This window comes from Pieris napi, chromosome 7, assembly GCF_905475465.1.
Source record: "Pieris napi chromosome 7, ilPieNapi1.2, whole genome shotgun sequence".
Lineage (NCBI taxonomy): Eukaryota > Metazoa > Arthropoda > Insecta > Lepidoptera > Pieridae > Pieris > Pieris napi.
In genome coordinates this window covers 10,840,886-10,862,644 of record NC_062240.1, presented here as the reverse complement: position 1 = coordinate 10,862,644, position 21,759 = coordinate 10,840,886, and the positions used below count along the sequence as shown (strand labels likewise).

General features: G+C 34.6%; 2 protein-coding genes across 2 annotated transcripts in view; one reads left to right on the top strand and one right to left on the bottom strand.

Annotated features, from left to right (window-relative positions):
- The window catches only part of LOC125051385 (ankyrin repeat and fibronectin type-III domain-containing protein 1), a 141,440-nt gene that overhangs the window by 24,505 nt on the left and 95,176 nt on the right, over positions 1 to 21,759 (top strand). Inside the window, exons 3-5 of the mRNA XM_047651657.1 lie at positions 1,083 to 1,216; positions 9,546 to 9,744; positions 19,488 to 19,583. Coding sequence (XP_047507613.1) covers positions 1,083 to 1,216; positions 9,546 to 9,744; positions 19,488 to 19,583 — 429 coding nt within the window. The remainder of the gene's footprint in view (positions 1 to 1,082; positions 1,217 to 9,545; positions 9,745 to 19,487; positions 19,584 to 21,759) is intronic.
- Positions 1,997 to 3,686, bottom strand: LOC125051386 (cytochrome P450 6k1-like). The gene has a single exon (XM_047651661.1). The coding sequence runs from the start codon at positions 3,603 to 3,605 to the stop codon at positions 2,094 to 2,096; it is 1,512 nt and encodes a 503-aa protein (XP_047507617.1). The 5' UTR covers positions 3,606 to 3,686; the 3' UTR covers positions 1,997 to 2,093.

Below are 21,759 nucleotides of genomic sequence, written 5' to 3'. Positions count from 1 at the left end.
CCTTGCGATTCTGTCACTGACTCAGGGTTCGAAAAGTGAGTTACAGAATCGCAAGGCAGATGTTGATTAGGCCACCCGTTGCACAATGTTTAATTTTCAAAGTCTTCTTCAAATAATTTCGATTAATAGACCCCTGGTCAAACGGTCACGAGAATCACCTGATGTTAAGTGATACCGCCATGGAAACTCTCAATGCCAGAGGGCTCGCGAGTGCGTTGCCGGCCTTTTAAAATGCCTGTATTGTATTAGCTAGTTCATAAATTTGTTCGTTTCTTTTACAAACTAATAGAATTTTAAGACGACAAATGAGTTCTTTGGTCTTCATTTGTTTTAATGGTGTGGCTTTTCTTAAATCATTACGTATTGGTAATATTATTTAATTATCAGGCAATCCAATTGGAGACTGCGCACAAAGTAAAGCGACTAATAACACTGGAGACAAGACTATAGATGACGAATCAGAGCCCCGGATACAATCCAATGTAACTCACATAGTCACAGAGTCACAGCATCCAAGAAGCACCACGAGAAAGCTTACCCAAAAAATTACACACTTTTCAGTCGACACACCCCTTGAACCCGATTATCCTGAATAAAGATTTATTTCCCCTTGACTTTTATTTAATTCATTTAATTTTTTTCTTGATAACAAGTTAAATTTGTACTATTGTCATTGATTAAACCCTCAAAGTCTAAGCTTAACAATCCAATCGTTCTAAGTAAAGATATATTTATATAAAAAAGCTATATATTATTTAATCGGGCAGGAGGCTCATCTGTGATAACGCCAACCATGGACACTCTCATTGCCAGAAGGCAGGCAGGTGCGTTGCCGGCCTTTTAAAAATTGGTACTCAACTTGTAAATTACATATAAATTTTATAAATATCTAAAGTAGTGCATACAGCGATATTCGCGAGTGTGTTGTCGGATATTATTACATCAGATTTCGACCCTACTACTAAATCTACTAAATATCCTACTACCAGTACTATATTTGCTACTTAATCTTGTATGTATAGTTTGATATGTAAAAGCGGCTACAGAAACAAATTTATAACTACAGCCCATATTGTGTACAGTGCCGCGGCTGTGGCAGCAAGCGCGGCCGTACGGCGTGTCCCTCCTCCATTGCTGCGCTCGCGCACGCTGCCCGCGATCGTTGCGCCACCTCTCTCGATACTCCACGCGCAGATCGATCCTTCTCATGCTGCAGGTAAGTTTTCGTTTTTTGGTATGTACATTATGGCACCACCATGAGTTTGAAGTGTTGTAACACTCATAGTAATAATGGTAGTTATAATTTAATCAAATTTGGTTATAAAACGCTACCTTTTAGCATTTTTGGGGAGACCTTTTGCCCTCGAACCAAAATTAATAAAAATATACTTTCTTTGCAAACAGTTTTGAATTATTATATGTGAAGTCATATTATATGTGATCAATTTCAAACAATAAATATAAACCATTTTTGTTATACATAACTAATTTCTTCGTGACATTAAACCAAGATCAAAAACTGAAAATAACATATAAATATTTGAATACTAATAAATTATAAATACACCACACAATTACAATACAAATGCATGTAGAATTTAACTACATTAATACAATTCACAACAAAACAAGAAGTAAGAGAAATATGTAAATTTATATTTGAAATAACCTCAACTATTATTGTAGTTATTTAAATTTATATTTCTACTGCAAAACAATTTTATTTCTTGAAAAATGTCTAGCGATGCTTGAAACTGTCGCCCACTCGAGTGGAATACGACACGTATGCATTAAAGATAGCTGAATATTTAACACTACCGTTATATAATACTTATAAAATTCAAGATTCAAGCTCGAAAATTTGCATATATTTATGTTTTCTTTAGTAACTTTATATAAGTGATATTTTCTATAAACAGCACACTGGGACATTTGTGAACAATTTTAAATGCGCACAACGTCGACTGGTAAAGCTATTCAAAAATAAAACGCAAGCTAGGAAATAAGAAATTACATCTAAAACTTTATTCAAAAAGTTTCTTGTAAAAACTGAATACAAATTTTCTTTTATACGCTATGTAATGAAAATGAAATCAGGACAGTTTTCTGGGATGGAACTCCAGGTGAACGTTATCAAGGCGTACCTGCAACTGCTGTCGCGAGTAGGGATGACATGGAAGTGTTCGTGAAGACACGCCGAAGCGCTGTAGCACATGAACTAATCCTGCCTTTACTTGCAATGCAGCGTAACGCCGACCTATACACTCTCGAGCACCACGTCCAAACGGTAGATATGTCCATTCTGATACAAGACGCTTTTTTTCTGCTGAAAAGCGTTCTGGTTGAAACTGTTCGGGATGTTCCCATACCTTTGCGTCATGATGCGCCTCATACACCGGGACGTACACCCGCGTATTACTCTTAACGTGCACGCCACTCGCATCATCAGTCGGAAGTACGCTATCGCGTATACACAACCTCTTGAGGTATCCTACAGGAGGGTGAAGCCGCAATGCTTCGCATACCACGCTATCCAGGAACTCCATGCCCGATACCGCATCTGCGCTTAGCTCCCCGTTATTTGCCGCGAATACCTCATCTATCTCCTGATGAAGCCGCTGCTGATGCTCAGGATGACGGCCCAACTCATAGAGAGCCGCAAACAGCGCAGACGCGGTTGGTTCAACGCCAGCGATAAAAAAGAAGAAGGCCTGTGCCGCTAATAACTCATCGGTTGGTTCAAGCTCCAATGGTAGCTGAGGATCACGAATTCGACCTGCTTGCTGAAGTGCCACGCATAGCTCGGCAAAGTCATGTTTGGCTGTCCCTCCTCTCTCTTGCCGTCGTTGCTCTAACACTTTCCGGATTGCATTTATAAATAGAGGTTCATGCTCTTTGAAGAGTTTGATGCCAAGAAACTGTGATAGGTCCAAGCTCAGATTCGAGAGGATCAAGTTGGTATCACTCCAGAATGTTGGTTTAAACGCTTTTTGAGCCATGTTGAGAAATGGTGAGTCAAATATCGACTCAGGTGTTATACCAAATACGGCGGCACCGATGGCAGCACTGCAAAAGGTGGCCAGCGTATCGTAAACACCTGTGGTCCATAATTCTGGGTGTTGCTCCAAATGATCAGCGAAATCACGGGCACTGCGGTCCATAATGTAATACATGCTGCGCAATTTAGAGGCGGTGAAGAGTGGCGTTAGGGCTTGACGCATAAGTTTCCATCGCACACCATGCATGAAGAGCACGTTGTCTGCGAGTAGGTCGCCCCGGTTGGGTTGCACGCCTCGATGAGCGAAGGCGGCAGAGTCTCGAGCTAGGACATGTCGCACACAGCGGGCCCCACGGACTTGCAGCGATGGTGTGAGTAAGCATCCTACTCCTACCACAGGTGCTGCGGGGTAGCTGCGATACACGTCACACAGTGATTCAAATACGGCGCGCCCGCCAAAAACAAAGTCCCAGTAGATGCCAGTCACTTTATGTCGCTTGTATAAAGGTACACCACGCCGTCGCCAGTACACTTCGTTATACTTGCCGATTAGGTAGACACAGATGTATAGAAGAAGAAACGGTATTAGTATTTGTAACATAACCATTTTAATACTAATTTAATTCTTAGTTTTGACATGCATCGGCTTAAATGTTTATCTGAAATCTATTTGTCGACGCTCAAACTTCGTGACCTACAAAAAAATTTTACATTTAACGACATCGTGTCTATGCAATTAAATAGTTTACCATTTTTATTGATCAAAGTTATGATTTTCACATTGTACTGCAAATTATTTAATTTGAAAATATCCAAAGTGGGATCTTTTTACGCGTAGGAAATTAATTTCTCAAAACTTACAAAACTTGTTGGTTGTACTGTACATATCTAATGGACAAATACAAATAATACAAACATACATGTATATGTAGAGAGTTGTATGTAGCAATTGAAGTAAAATGTTAACAATAGGTTTAATTTTTAAAATCAAACAAACAATACCATTGTAAAATTGTAAATGGCGAACAATTTTAATTACTGTATGAATATGTAGATTGCTTATATTTTTGGTTCCGCCGCCCTGACCAAGTTAAATTAAACGAAAAGTTTAAAATACTTTAATGATACAACAAATTTACTGGTTAAATTACCTGTATTTTAATATAGTAGAAGCATCCAAAACTTAAGGTATTGTCTACCAGAGAACAATGAAGACAATGATTTTACACCTTTATAGGGTATCGATTTTCTGACCTAATAAGTCAAATTAAGTTTCTGATTAAGGTATTTTATCGCCACAGAGGCAAGGCCGGCAATAGCACAATTTTCAAACTCAAACTCAAACTCAAACTCAAAATATCTTTATTCAAGTAAGTAACCAAGTACACTTTTGAATAGTCAAGTTAAATTAATCGTAAATTTACATTTACTACCAGTTCGCAAGTCAAGGGCGTAGAGCGGGTAAGAAGAACTGGCAAGAAACTTTCCGCCACTCTTTTTAATCGCCAAGTATTGTCATACAAATTGTTTGAACTGGAGCAATTCAATCCCAAGGATTAGGATCATTTAAGTAGTCCTCAAATTTATAAAAAGCTTTGTTGATTAATTTTCGTTTAACGAGGACTTTGAATTTATTTAGTGATAATTCTCTAATTGCGCTTGGGAGTTTGTTGTAAAAACGAATACAATTTCCATATAAGGAGTGGTTTATCTTTTGGAGCCTGGTTGGTCGTACACTCAAATTAGTTCTATTTCGCGTATTATACTGGTGAAAGTCACCATTTGTTTTAAAATCGTTTATATTTTTTTGGACATACAACAAGGCTTCAAGAATATATTGACCAGATAGTGTCATAATATTTAATTCCTTAAACTTATTCCGTACCGACTCCCTCGGAGAAACACAACAAATTCCCCGAACAGCCCGCTTCTGCAGCACAAATATGGATTGAACCTCTGCAGCAGCACCCCACAATAAAATGCCGTACGACATAACGCTATGAAAGTAGCTATGATACACAATTTTAGCCGTGTCCTCATCAGTAAACTGTCGGATTTTCTTTACTGCATATGCTGCAGAGCTCAGCCTATTCGAAAGAGTCTCTATGTGTGGGCCCCATTGGAGTTTACTATCTATTGTTATGCCTAGAAAAACAGTTTTGTCAACAAAGTTTAGTTCACTGTCCTTAATTTTCAGGTTACCAATATCTCGCTTTACGCTAGTAGTTGTAAATCTAATACATTTTGTTTTATTCTCATTAAGCAATAAGTTATTTACATTAAACCAGTTAACTATACGAGAGATAGAATTGTTTACATCGTCCAATAATACGTTATTCCTATTCACTTTAAATAGAAGTGAAGTGTCATCAGCAAACAATACCATCTCATGAACTTCGTTGACAAAGAATGGGAGGTCATTTATGTAAATCAGAAATAAGAAAGGCCCGAGAATCGATCCTTGGGGGACGCCCATTGATACCTGCGAACCCGGAGAGGTGACTCCATTGACATGAACTCTTTGGATCCTTCCCTTTAAATATGAATTCATCAGGCTGGAAGCTTTGCCATCAACGCCATAGTGTTGAAGCTTTCCAACGAGTATATCAGGATGAACACAGTCAAAGGCCTTTGACAGGTCACAAAAGACGCCGACTCCATCATATGATTCTTCCCAGGCGTTAAATATGTCCGAAATCAACTTCACACCGGCATCGATTGTGGAGCGACCCTTAGTGAAACCATACTGTTTATTATGTAAGAGTTTATTTTTATTAAAATGTAAAGAAAGCTGGTCTAGCATTATCTTTTCAAAAACTTTGCTCAACGCAGGGAGCACGGAAACAGGTCTGAAGTTTGACGGATCAGACTCACTACCTGCCTTGAACAACGGTGTAATCTTACTTAATTTCATTTCGTCCGGAAAGACTCCACAATCGATACAGCTGTTAAAAATTATAGACAATTCAGAGCTTATTACATTAATAACGGAATTTAAAATGACTGTTGACATACCCCATATATCTTTACTTTTTTTTAAATTAATAAGCTTAAAAGTTTTAACGATATCATTACAAGTTATATGTTTAAACTGAAATTTAATATTACATTCAGGTACACATTTTTCTAGCAATGAGATCGCAGCAGCAGGTGAAGAATCTAGGGACTTGGTCGTATTTAGTGGTACATTTGTAAAGAACTCTTCAAAAGAAGAAGCTACCTCTGGGTCAGATTTTATTAACTTCCCTTTAACTTTTAACATATAATCAGTTCGTTTGTCAGACGTTTTACCTGATTCTTCATTTATTATTTTCCAGGTAGCTTTTACTTTATCCATGCTATTTTTTATTTTTGAACTTAAATATTGAGACTTTGCAGTTTTGCAATCTTTTTTGAAATTATTTGAATACAACCTAACATATTCCCTAAATTCCACACTAGTGTTATATTGCATTTCGTCATAGATTTCATATAATTTTAACCTTTTCCTGTGTAACTCCTCATTTGCCCAGTCACAGAAACTTGTTTTCTCAGAGACCAATAAAGTCTTTTGAGTAAATACTTTCTTGAATTCATCAATAAATGATCCAAAAAAAGTATTGTATAAATTATTAGGGGATGAGTTGCCACACAGAAATGGCATTCTATAGACCAATGCTTCTCTAAATCTGTCCAAACGGTCATTTGTAATAGGAGTTATCACAATTTTCTTCTTTTTACATGTTTTTTGTTTCCTTAATTGGAATTCAAACCATTGACCAGTGTGATCAGATTTAAATCTATTGAAAATACAAACATTCAAAGGGGCTATGTCACTATATATGTTATCTATACAAGTTGCGGTGCTAGCTGTTATTCTTGTGGGTGAATGAAATTGATTTATTAAATTGTATGAACGAAAAAGACTAAGTATGCGTACACTTGAATTAGAATGACAAAGTAAATTGACATTAAAGTCCCCACACACAATTAGCCCTTTATTACACTTTACTAATTTACACAATATCTCCTCTAATACATTTTCAACATTATTATAGACAGCTGATGGAGGACAATATAGACATACAACAATGAATTGCTCCAGTTCCACACAGGAGATTTCAATAGTTAGTTCTACAGAGAGGCTGATAATATCCTTTCTTTCTTTGCATTTAAGTTTTTTACTTATTAGGATTAATGAGCCACCATGAATTGCATTTTCTCTGCAAAACACACTACCAACCCTGTGGTTACAAAAATTAAACAAAACTTCATATTTTTTTAGCCAGTGCTCTGTTATGCACAAAAAGTCTATTTTTTGACTATTCAAGAATAGTTCAATTTCTAATTCTTTATTTTTCATCCCCTGTATATTTTGATGAACCACAATAATTTTTTGGGAATGAATTTTATCACATAATATACTTACCTTATTATTGCAAGAGTGGTGCTCTGTTGTCCTATTATCTAATTTAAATAAATATTATTTGGAATTTCTTCCAAGGTCTTATAATCTAATGCTTGCTCAATAGAAGCAAGGGGTCTAGCCAAATTCTTGGCTGTCATCTCTATATTTCGTGATAAATATAAATTTATTTTATTTCTTTAAATTTGTATCTACGTAACTAAAGAATAATTATTAGGTTTTAATCTTTTATGAGCCATTTTCGAATATACCGTTGGTGGGTGCGACTATCATAGACTTACTTTTGAAAAAAAAAAATCTTAAAGTATTTTTTATATAACAGGAGGCCGGCAACGCACCCACTAAAAATGGGTGTCTATGGGCTGCGTGGACTGCCCTTTTTGGTCGTCCCGCAAGCTCGTTTGCCCCCCTATTATATAAAAAAAACAAAAAAAAAACAGGAGATTCACCTGATGTTAAGTGATACCGCCCCATTGGTATTCTCATTCTCAATGCCAGAGGACTCGCGAGTGCGTTGCATCTTTTGTATCTTGTTGATATTGTCCTAGAAGTTAACTTTTTACATAATATTCTGAAATAAAACAATGTTATATAAAAAAGCAGGTATTCCATTAACATTCCCCTTATATAAAAAATGTTCTGGGAATGTAATTTTATCGGTAAACTGTCGGTGTTGTTAGAGGCGTGAAATATTTCCAACGGTTCGCGTTCCTGATCGCGCCATGTCGCTTTACGCCGCAAGGAATTTTTATTATTCGTTTAGAGAAAATCTTAGGTATCTAGATAACGTTTGTAGGGTTGGAATGTTTTTATTTAGGGGTGAAAAAACTTATGCAGAACGGAAAGTTGTGCCCTGCGCCACGTGTTGTGCCATGCTACCACCTCCTTCAATTAATTATAATGAGTAAAATCCAGGGTTAAAACGGCGAGATAGCAGAAGGAAAAACTCATGGCTTCGCAATGTTTAGTGTATTGACGAGTATTGCGACTGCGGAAAGGTTGCTGCATCTAGCAAAGCTTCACAATACTAATCTCTTCAGTAATGGAGAGGCACCTTTTGGTGCCTTAAATCTTCATCTTTTGATAAAGATTTAAGAGTGACCTATGAAATGTGAATTAATTTCAAAATATACTATTATTATTCAGGAGCTGGCCGTGACTTCGACTACGTGAATTTTTGATTTGATGACCAAAAATTCTAGCTGTAGAATTAACAGGTTTATACACTAATATTATAAATAGGAAAGATTTGATTGTTTGTTTGAATTGAATACTCCAACTACAGAACTTATTTGAAATATTATCTCACTATTAGAACCGTACATTATCCACGATTAACATCGTTTCATAATAGTTATAAAAACGTCGAGAAAGCAATCCAAAGTATACCAATAATACGTGTATATATGCTGTGGAAACTTTTGACCATAGAGCAAAGTGATGTCATACATCTATAGAAGATCATTTCTTCAAAAAGGCTAACAAAAAAAATATTTTTGAATTTTAAAGTGCATTTACGGAGGAAGCTTTAGGCTATATGATATCGTGCTGCGACTGAAAGTATGGAGCTGAAGAGCACAGCTAGCAACGAGCGTCTTGCACACCAACATTCAAAAGACAAAATTAAAAAATCATTTATTCATTTAGGGAACACAATGTACACTTATGAACGTCAATAAAGAAATACATATTAATTGCCAAATGCTTTCTAATTTTACATTTACTACCAGTTCTCAAATCAAAGGCGTAGAACGGACGACAAGAATTGGCAATAAACTCTCCGCCACTATTTTCAATCGTCAAGTTTTTTGTTTTACTCTGAATACTGTTGCATATGAAACAAATATATTAATTTCCACACTGGCTGCATTCACAAGGATTGCATTATCCATAATTTCTTATAAAAAGGTTTAGGTTTTATGTTATCTTGTTTTGTTTATGTGTATTGTGTTCTTAGTATAAATTTTGTATTAATAAGTTTTCTATTGTATTAGTATTAAGTTACTGTAATAATATAAAATAAGGTAATAAATATATAAAAAGAAAAAATAAGTGAATCTCACCTCTTAATAACTAATTCATTCCAAATTTAAAAGAGAACTTTTATCACTTTCAAAAAATAATGGTATTGGTATGTTGCAGAGGTGACGCAGAGCCAGCAGCTATGCCGTGGCATATCATCGCACCGAGTGAGTTGCGTAAGCGCAGCGTTGCCCCGGATCACGTGTATTGCCGATGAAGTTAATGAAGGTGAAGCGAGGCGCAAGAGTGCCTTCTCACACCTTGGTGTGTCACCACGCTCCAGCTTCGCCCTGGAACAGCCAGATGCATGCACTATTAGGTCAGTTTATTTGTAACATGTATTATGTATTGTAATAACTTAAATATTATAAAATATTCATATTCGAGACTTGGCACTATGTGCTCGATTATGAATCTTGCTCTAAAATTGTGTTCGGATATTTATAAGAAATAATTGTTTTTCAATAAGAATACTCAGAATAGAATCTATCTCTAATAGGTATGAACGCAAATACGTGAATTTTTTTATGATGTTTAATTTTCAAGCTATGTGACTTTAAAAATAATGCTAATTGAAATTCCGTTTTTATTTTGGTGTACATTTTGTTACATGAATTTTTTTTTAAATAACGCTTTGCAATTCGTATAAATATTTCTTTTCCCTATTTGATAAGAAAATTAATTTTGAAAAATAAAAAAATTTGAACTCTATAACCGGAAGTCAAAATTTCAAATATGTTTTTCAAAAACTTCAACCAATATTTTTTTATTTTTAATTATTCCAAAAACTAGCTCAAAGTATATTTTAAGTATACTAGAAGGTTACTAGGAAGATAGGCAAATTAATATATGAAAACTTAATATTTATAAGAAATAATTGTTTTTCAATAAGAATACTCAGAATAGAAGATCAAAATCGAAAGGATGAATTGGACAGTAATGCATCTAATTATAGAATGTCCTTTATTTGGAGCCTCCAGGTGCGATCTGGAGCAACAAATCGATATAAAGGTAAATATTAAGATGCTTCAGATCGCAACTGGAAGATTTCTGCAGTGAAATGCATCACTCACTGCAACAAGATCGTAGCGGAGGCGAGACGACGGGCCCGCCTTTGAATATAAAATAGGAATAGTAATATATAATATACATATATATATATATATATATATATATATATATGTAATGGAATGATATTTCATTAATTTGAATTTGTATTTCAGAGAAACAATTTTGTGTTTTCATTTAGAAAAAAACCTTAATAATATTCCTTATATATATATAAATATCTATATATATACATATATATGTATTAGGAAATTTCCTAATATATACAATATACATATTTGTATAAAATATGTTTATAACCGCACCATAGTCGGGGATATTCGGAAATCTATATTTAAAAAAACGCCGAATTGATTTATCGAAATGTTTAAATTTACAATAATAATTACACACTTAAAAATAATTAATAGAAAGAAACAAAACAAAAGAATCCTAAAAGGCTGGCAAATCTGGCAGTATAAGTATACACAGTCCTCACTTAACACCATACGAAGCTTCTGTCCCCTGTTTTTAAAAATTAAGCTATATGCATTAATTGATATAGATTAGCTTTACAAGAAATGTAGGGTTGTAAATTGTATATTTTAATAAATGTATATATTTTTATTCGCTGGGATATACCAATTATATAAAGGTCAAAAGGATAACCTGTGCTCTTTTGGCTTCAAAAGAACTCACAATCAGATCTTTGTAATTGAAGCTTACGGAGGTCTCTAATCTCGACTTATGTATTGATTTGAGGCCGCCCTAAACCTTTTTGCTACCAACGGCAATATCTTTTTTAAACACACACAACTTTGATATGAGGCATTTCGTGTGAAGCGGACGGCAAAATAAAGTTAGGTATAAAAAAAATAATCATACCTCTTTTGGGTATGAATGCAAATACGTGATTTTTTTTTATGATGTTTAATTTTCAAAAAAAATGCTAATTGAAATTTAGATTGTTTTTGGAGTAGATTGTCTGAGAAATTATGTTTTAAAAATCACGCTTTGCAATTCGTATAGATTTTTCTTTTCCCTATTTGATTAGAACTTTTTTAAATAAAAAATTTGTACTCCCAAAACCGGAAGTCAAAATTTGAAATGTGTTTTTCAAAAACTTCAACCAATATTCTTTTTTATTTTTTTATTCCAAAAAATAGCTCAAAGTATATTTTAAGTATACTAGAAGTTTCATAGTCGGGTGGTTACTAGGAAGATAGGTAAATTAATGTATGAAAACTTAACATTTCTTATTTTCAATATTAACATGCGAATTTGACTATTGATATTAAATTAAGACAACACGTATTGCTGCTAGGACTAAAAAGTGGAAAATAAATATAGTTAAAAAAAACTTTAAAACACGCTTTTAAAGCACATCAAACTAAAAAGTGAAAAATAATTCCTAATTTAGGCTGAAAATGGTAATGAACAAAAAATACTGGTATTATTGTGAAAAAGCGTGGGGCGCTCTGTGCCATATATTTCGTCTATCGAGTCACTTTTTAGTTTGATGTGCTTTAAAACCGTGTTTTATAGTTTTTTTAAACTATATTTATTATTATAACTATATTTATTATTATAACAGAAAAGTTTTGTTAATACAGAATACAGGTCAACAATAAGCAATACCTTCATTGATCTTCTAATAAATACAATGGGACTATAAAAGTAAAAGAGCAAAATAGATAAAGCAGCGACTAACGAGCCATAATACAATAAGTCAACGGAGGTCGGAGTCGAGAACTGCACTCTCCCCTCGGTGAAACTGTCTAACTTATAATTTGTGTTGTAATTGGAACCTTGTAGATTATATCTGCATTTCGTAAAGACACATTAAAAGAAGAATATAAATCAAATAATGTTTTCGATTCTAATGAATGGAACGAGCGCGAAAACAAAGACGTCCAACAGAAACCTGGGAAGATGGAATAAGGGATAGCAGAGAAGGATTGGAAAATAGTGGCGAGGTTGAGAGACAAGTGAATCTGCTTGTCTTCACTCCGTCGGAGGTCGTGTAACGTGGACTTAATGTAATCTTGATTATGTAGTACACGAATAAAGGCTATTTTTATTTTATTATTATTTGGAATGAGAAATATACTCCTGAAAAAGTATACACTGACGGCAGAGCGGGATTATTTGACATTGACATTTGTTGACAAATGTACAAATGTCCGTTGTCATAGACAAAACCTAAGAATACTTTAGAATCGATTTCCTTTACCATTTATTTACATGACGCGCGCCGTGGCCAGCGCTACATGCTTCAGCCAATTAACAAATATCATTAATAGATGGCGCTTAGCTTTAAACTCAATTAATTTTCCTAATGAACTTAAACGTCAGATCACAGATGCACAACAAATTAATGAAGTACATACTGCATTTTTCACACAGATATATTCTTTTTAAATACTTAAGACATAACTTAATATGGAGTTTAATGTACGCAAAAGTCCAGAATGCTTTTTAATTAAATTAAAATGTGTTTATTCTTTAGAAACAATACATTAAGTGTAAGATTTGGAAAGCCTTTTAAGTGAAAAATACCTGTGTCAGAGTTCACAGCTCTTCTATTACAAACTTACTATTTAATTATTAAAGTTTTTTCAAAAACCCTCTTTTTTTTACATTTTTTAACTGTTTACAACACGCATGAGTGCATGAGTGAGTGTGTGTGTGTGTATGTGAGTGAGTGAGTGTAATGTGTAACTGCATATTAGGTCTCAGGAGCATCGCGAACTCTGCGTAAGGTCAAAACATTTTAATTTAAATTAAAAAGCAGTCTGGACGTTTTGCGGACATTAAACTCCACAAGTCCGTTAACCGTTTTGATATATATTTGTAATTTTAATAATAAATTCATTGGATTTTTTTAAGCTTGCTAAATTTTAAACGATAGGGATTTTGTACTGATTTTTCAAGATTTAAAATGATTTGCTAAACAATTAGTTACCCTAAATTAGTCGTTTTCTTTGCATGGTACACTCAATAGGTTCGTTATTCCATTTTCTTTCAGAACATTTCTCAACTCAATTTGTGTCGCAATTTGGATTCGAATTTTCCTTTTATACCTAATAAAAGGAAATAACTCTCAATGTTATTTATTATCTGAATATAAAGGTACTCGAATAAACAAACTTTACGCTCGAATGTGTATAAAGAAAAGATATTTTTTTAATAACCCTTTGTATAATTTGGTACGGAAAAAATATTATAAAATCGTGATTAAACATTGTTTGTAAAATTTTATTTGAATTATACCTGTGTAAGGCTATTCGATTGACAAGTGATCATGCTACTGATACAGAAATCTGAGGCCCAGACCTAAATAGGTTGTAGCGCCACTGATATTTTTTTATTATAAATAAAAAATACTTAACTTACTTACCAAAATATTTTATCAAGTTACGCCATTATTCTGAAGGAAACTAAAAGCCATCCGGCGGGAGGAACGAGTTGCTTCGTTACATATTCAGGAGCTAGGTGTCGGCATGAGGCTCAAGAACACTTATATATAATCGTATTTGCTTGAAGTTGTCAATTTAAATAATAAGTGTCGCTACAAGCATATTCACATTTTTTGAGGAACAAAGGACTCACCTGATGTTAAGTTATACCGCTTATGTACAGCTGGGTTGAAAGTGCGTTACCTTTTAAGAATCGGTAGGTAATCTTTTCTTGGATGCCGCAGTTCCTATGGAGTTTGTAGAAGCCAAAAGCCAAAAACTTCCTTATGGGGAAACTGTTTTTTGAACTGGGAATCCGTGGTAACTATTTTGTTGTATTTATACTATGTATAATGTATATTGATTACGCAAATATCGTACTAACTACGTACGTACTATCTAAAATTGTCGTGATTCATGTGCCCTTTTCTTTATCATGTGTGCTTTTTTATTATTGTCCCTTTCACTGTTTACATAATATATTTTAATTGCTTTGCTTTGGTCCATTAATTTTATCTAAGTAACTTTTTTTTAAGTTACAGGAGGCAAACGGGCAGAAGCCTCGCCTGATGTTAAGTGATACCGCCGCCCATGGACACTCTCAATGCCAGAGGGCTCGCGAGTGCGTTGCCGGCCTTTTAAGAATTGGTACGCTCTGATGCTGAAACTCAGCTGCAGGTATTAATCTGAACAACTCCTCTGAACACTCTTCAAGGTAAATGCGGTAGAAGATGCAGATAGATGATAGATATCTTATGAAGTAGGTTTGCACTTCTTGCACCTTAACAAATTTTTTTTCCTCACAGTTGTTGCCTCGCCCAAACGACGAAGCCGCCACTTGGCGTCCGTTTGATTTAATTATTTTAATTTAACTGTATTGCAACGAAGTGTTAATGAATAAATATCCTAAATCACTCTCTCTATGGGCAAATTAGCCTATATTGCGTAGTTAAAATTCAAGCGAACAGACGGCGGATAGATACCATGTTTTAAAGTACACGTAGAAGCAATTCAGAGTTTCAGCACGGCTTGGAATAATTGCCTTGATTTCGAACTGTTATTGTAGACATAATTAGGCACTTCGAATGAAGCTTTTGTTTCCAACGAGGCCTTTGTAAGCCGATGAAAAACGTCGCTGATATGCAAATTGGTGCGATGAATAATTTTTTTTTTTTATAAAAATCGCACTAACACTAGAACTGGCTGCCCACCGATACATTTACGAACCCATTCGACTTAGGGTCCTTCAAGAAAAAAGCGTACCTCTGGCAATGTGTATTCTCTTATCATCAGATGAGCCTCCTGCCTGTTTAAAAAAAATCAGTGGCGCTACAACCTCTTTAGGTCTAGGCCTCAGATTTCTGAATCTGTTTAATGATCATTTTTAAATCTATTAGGCTAGTAGGTGATCAGCCTCCTGTGCACACACCGTAGACTTTTTGGGTCTAAGACATGTCGGTTTCCTCACGATGTTTTCCTCCGCCGTTAAATGCGCATATAGTAATAAAGACCATTGGTGCGCAGCCGGGGATCGAACCTACGACCTCAGGTATGAGAGTCGCACGCTGAAGCCACTAGGCCAACACTACTCATGCCTGTTTACCGCCACTTAAAAATAAATCAAATTAAAGACCATCTTACACCAATCTGACCAACATACACTTACCACACATCTGAACATCTACTTATCCACAAAGGTAATCGTAGTGTCCAAAATTGTGTCCTAAATTACATTAAAGTCATTCATAGTGTAAACGAATGAAAGAATAAGTATCATAAGGACCTCAAAATAAATGAACATCAAAGTGATTATTAACTTTGGAGTCGAGAAATTAATTCTAGCGAGGCAGCGTCGCTTCTTGAATAATTATAAGTGATTGCGGTAATGAAGCGCCATCTGCTGTGCACGACTTTAATATGCTACCGGCCAGGTTCTATAACATATAGGTATATATATCTTATGCCAACATAGATAAACTTTGCTCTGCGGTTTCATGTGCGTTATGTGCGTGTGAAATTTGGCCGTAGCGTGATATTAAAGCCTTCAAAAATATATAAAATTTAGTCATTTGGTAACACAATTTACACTTGTGAATCAATAATTTATATATAAATATAAAAAAAAGTAATAAATTAGTGTAAATTTACATTAACTGTCAAATTTAGCATCTATAGAACAGACGCAAGAATCTGGTTATAAAATCGCTAAATAATTCATTTAAATAATAATAAAAATAAGACTGTCACTTTATCGACATCCCATTTAAGGAATGGTTTTTTCATTAAAAAAATAAGTTTTTCATTCAAATTAATAGTTCTTGAGAACAGCGCGTACAACTAAACAATTTTACTTGTTACATGTAAGAAGCAATCTAAAAACTTGCTCATAAAGTAATGGTACATGGAAACTGTACAAAAAGTACCCATAAGTTTTATATTCATGATAAGGTAAATTAATAAGGGATTGGTAACAAAATTCTTCACTTTTTAATTTCTTTAAAACAACATCAAATTTAAATAAACTTTACTTTAAGGTACTGGCTGGTATGAATTGTGTAACTAAAAAACAACTTCAAAAGCTCAAAGTTGTTCAAAGCTCTGCCTTTGGACCTGCCTAGCTTTGAGAAATCCTCCACGATAAATGGGTTGGAAGGATGCAAGAAAAGAACAATAAATAACGTCAGAAAAGCATTAGCTGTTGGAATGTGTACACCTTAAACTGAATAAAGCAAGGAACTTATAAAAGCTCACTATTGTCATATGCCGTTATCAGTTTATCACGTTATCAACAGTAATTATGCCGTGTGTTTTACGAAGTTATTCGGAAGCGCCGTAAAAGCCTCATATCCGGCGATGGGCCACTTTACGACTCCAGTTTAACGAGGTACCTATTTATTGTTCGAAATACTGTTTTGATTCAACTTTAACTAGAGTTATACATCAATAGTTTTTGTAGAATATTCCTTACACTACGGAGTAAAATTACAATTATTACTATAACTATTAAGCCTTTATTGCTGACACCCAGTATAATATATTAACACTTATTTAAGTTATGTAAAAAATCATAATTCTAATACATAATTTTTGTTTCTGCGGTTATTTGCAATCAGCCCTAAGGCTATGAGCGATTCTGTGGTGCTGTCATGTGGAGTGACTTCCCATTGGAAGCATCTACTCATCTTCTGTCTAGAGCTACTGCCGGTCTTCTAGCTCTAGAGTCTAGACTATTAATACATAAATAAAACTTAATCTTATACAGCACTTGACTCTTTTTAGGTAATCAGCGTGTCCTGTGACACATATGCCTCGTTCAGCTGCTTCCATTATTATCTGATGTTAGCTCTTCTTGTCCAAGTTGTGCCTCCTATTCTCTTTATATCGTCTGCCCATCTGCCTCTTTTCCTTTTTTCATCGCGTGGTCGCAGTTCTGTAATTATTTTTGTCTTTGGGCCAAAGCCGAAGTTGCCTTTGATGTTCGCTGCTGCTGCTGCAATTACAAGGTTTAAATATCATTAATGAACATTTTCAGTGCCAAAACCAGCTTCATACTAAACGTTGAGACTTGCTCATATACCCCAATGTGATCCTATAGCTAAAACTAATAAATTAACCCTTATCATATAATTATTTATAAGCAAATAAATATGAAGATGCCTCGTATTTCAGTATGTTTTTCACACTTCAGTACCTCTACAAAATATAATGTAGTATTACATTAAAGTCATATGAATTGTAAAATCTATATTGCTAAGTTGCTTCATGATATACTAGCAAAGCTCAGCCAACGGAATGCCCGTTTTCCTTTTTCCTTGATTTCTTTACGTCACTGACCGCAAGCAAATAAACATAATGAAAAGCCGTAAATTGTGATTAAGCTTTGTATTACATTGTTCCCAAGTGAGCATTACTTTTAATATTAACTATTTCTATAGGCCATTTATGGCGAGATAGCTATAATACTTTCATTAAGGACTATCTATGGCTGTACTATAACTTCCATAATCATAATTCAATCTAATTTTTGATTGTATCTTCGATTAGTTTCCGTAACAGGGGACGATTTTATGTTAAACTTTTTGTACCCGAATCTGCATGGCACCTCGTGTGGAATTTCTTATTTTAACCTTAATTAGTAAGGAGTTTATTTCAAATGCTAGATTTCCCACTTATTCAATTTTCTTTGAATATTATTATGGTTGAAATAATAATGATAAGTCTGTTTTTTACATTAATAACATATCAAAACAGTTGTTGGCCTCATTACAGAAGTATAATATGGTGTCTGAAGAACAAACAATTAGTACTTTAAGGTTAAATAATTTTCATAACAAATTGATTATTTCTGTTTTTTTTTAATTGGACAATTCACACAAATTGACCTAGTCCCATGCAAAGCTGGTGAAGCTTGTGTTATGGGTACTAGGCAACGGTTATACATATTATAGATAGATAGACATATAAATACATATTTAAACACCCAAGACCTAAGCACAACACCAAATGCTCATCACATCGATGTTTGTCTCAGCCGGGGATCGAACCCGGGGCCTAAGGATTCGCAGTCAGGGGTACTAACCACTAGACCAATGAGCCGTTTTATGTCTATTGGTTGAATTTCATATATTTTATTGTAAATCATGTCCAGTCAACATAGTAATAAGTTACATCCAAAGTTTATTTTGTTCAAATACATATTGTTCGTCGAGCGGCTCTTAAACGTGGGCCGTAAAAATAAAAGTTGGCTGATTCTATTTTTATTGCTCCTTGGGGAACAAAAATATTTCTTATATTTATTCAAATAAATGATAAGATTATATGTTTCACTTTGATCTAGTTCTCGATAAACTTTATTACTTTGCTCGCCTTTGTTTACTTAAAATTGGTCAATTTAAAATAACACTTGAATGGATTAAATTACATTTAACAAGTCAAAAATCATTTATTCATAGAGGTAACACAATGTACACTTATGAACGTCAAAAAGAAATATACATTAAATGCTTCTAAATTTACATTTACTGCCAGTTCTCAAATCAAGGGCGTAGAACGGAAGAGAAGAACTCGCAATAAACGCTCCGCCACTCTTTTTGATCGCCAAGTTTTTTGTTTTATACAACGTTTGTTAGGAGCTGTAACCATTACACCATATTCCACATGACATTTTAAGTAATAAATAATATCTAATAAAATAAATTAAAAACAAAGGTTGTCCTCTATCAGCAGGAGGCATGGTGAAATAGGAGCACGCACTTTCATTCTCGTCGGTTACTATAATAACTTTACGGTTATTTATAATATTTTTTAAGCACAGAATAAACTTAATTTAACACGGAAAAAACAAACGTATTTTAGTTAAGTGTCTTGTCAGTTTTTCTCGCCCGCTTTACGGCCTTGATTTAGAAATGGTAGTAAAAATAAATTTAAGCTTGCACTTCTGTAGATTAACGTTCATAATAACCAATATTATTAAATAAATTTTATTAAACTGGTGGACTAAGTGGTCTATGTTCTTCTGGATGTATGTTTGTGAAAATACAATGAATTTTTTTTTCAGAGTTGGATCAGCAAGTCCACGCGGGTCCTTCTCAAGTGGTGGTACCAGCTCAAGTCGATTTCCAGATGATGCATCACGACGCCTTAGCTGGGAAAGGTATGTTACGGATTCAAAATTGAATGTCATCCAGTTACCATAGCACGTATTGCTGCGACACTGGTTCTAAATCTTGCTTTATCTATTTCATAGTCATGTTTAAGATGTGAAAGAGTTTTATACAGTATTTACCATGGAGAATGTTGAGAGGAGTTGTTCGCACTAATACCTGCAGCTGAGTTTCATTATCGGACGGCACGGCAGAATACAAAATACCATCCGTATCACCTCAACGTCCGTCGTTCCACAGCGTTTCTTAAGGCAAATTTTGCCGCGCGCCACCATGTGGAACCAGCTGCCCACTGAAGTATTTCCAAATTAATTATTAAAAAGGCTGGCAACGCACTAGCGAGCCTTCTGGCAATGTGAGTGTCCATTGGCGGCGGTATGACTTAACCTCAAAAAAATTTAAAAACTTATGATAATTCCATATTGATTAATACTTCGAAATTTAAACAAATTTTTTCAATCTCAAAATCAAAAAAAAAATTCAATTTCAAAATCTCAGTTGATTTTCTTTTATTTCCTCTGACTGAGCTGTTCGACTGGCATATATAATGCAAAACTCTACGGTCACCCGGAAGAAATCGCTTGTTAGCGCCATTGCACTCCTAAATAAATATTTATTCATTGTAATTCCTGCGAGATAAGTGTGAATAATAAATATTATTGTTTAAATTTCAACAACGAACAAAACGTATAATGCAATAGTTGATATAGCAGAATAACAGTAAATGTATAGAGAACTAAGGAATAAATTATCTTTAGCAAATTTAATATTTTTATTTCATGTTTGCCATGATACCACTTTGGCTTAGTTCGCAATTCTCACAGGAGGTCTTAGATATAAATGCCGGACCAGGAATAATTCTTTGTGTTCCGCTTGGATGAGGATACAAAAAGTAATTTTAGTATGTCAGAAGTTCAGATGCTTTCGTGAACTGAAAATCCTTTACAGAATCCTCATTTCTTTCATTTGTTTTCGGGAATTATTTTTTAATCTATATATTTATTTAAGGGTTTTAACCTTGAGGATATTATCATAAGGTTTTAGCTATTATAGTAGAAAATACCCATTCATAATATTAGTAGTAAATCTGGAAAGTTGTTCATGTATTCGATTCGCACAGTCCAGTGTCAACAAGCTCCCATTCCCCACCGTGAAGTCGACTTCTGGTCTTCCCTGAGCGATACGACTCCCAACAATTCAAAGTTAAAGTGTACTCCTCCCACATAGGTCGGCAACGCACCCACAGCCCACTGAATGTGTCCATGGGCTGCGATTACTCGTTTGCCGTTATATGAAATAAAAATAAAAACTCTAACAGTTTAATAGTTTTCTCGACTCTTCCCCGGAGAGCGACCTCTTTGTGAACGACCTATTTGCAAGTATGGGGGGGGGGTGTATTATGATTTAAAAATATACCTAGAAAAGATTAATAGATAAAGGTTGTGTATATACCTAAATATTGTATATATCTGAGATTGTTTCATTTATATAATAGTCATATAAGTCTTAATAAAAATATTAACGAGAAAATGTGAAATCAATCGTAGTTTTAATTAAAAAGTACTTTTAATCACGGCCAACAGGGAGCAAGTGTTGCTCCGAGCAATACTTTCATTTTAATATTCCTCGTCTAGCAATAATTTTCGTGCCAAATACTTAGTTCAATTACTGTAGTCTCTTCACCGTACCCCTTGACAAGCCTCTCTTGTTATCACCCCATTTTTGTGGGACAGCAGCATTTTCATTTCAATTTTTTTATTGAACGTATGCTATGCAATTTCCATGGATTTTTGTATAGAACAGTGGGCACACGGGCTGGGGGCTCATCTAAAGTTAAGTGCCCATAGACACTCTCAATGCCAGAGAGCTCGCGAGTGCGTTGCCGACCTTTTAAGAATTAGTACGCTCTACTTGAAAAACCCTAATTGGTTCGGAAATACTTCAGTTGGCAGCTGGCTCCACATAGTGGTGCACGGCAAAAACTGCCTTAAGAAACGCTCAGTTGTGGAACGAACAAACTCATGATACGGACGGCACAAAACCTTAACAGGCAAACTCGAAATCGCCTATGGAATTAGTTTATTTTTTCTTAGGTGGATTATTATAGTCAAATCACAAACAGTTTTTCTTTTTTTTTCGTTGTATACATTTTATTTATTTTTTAAG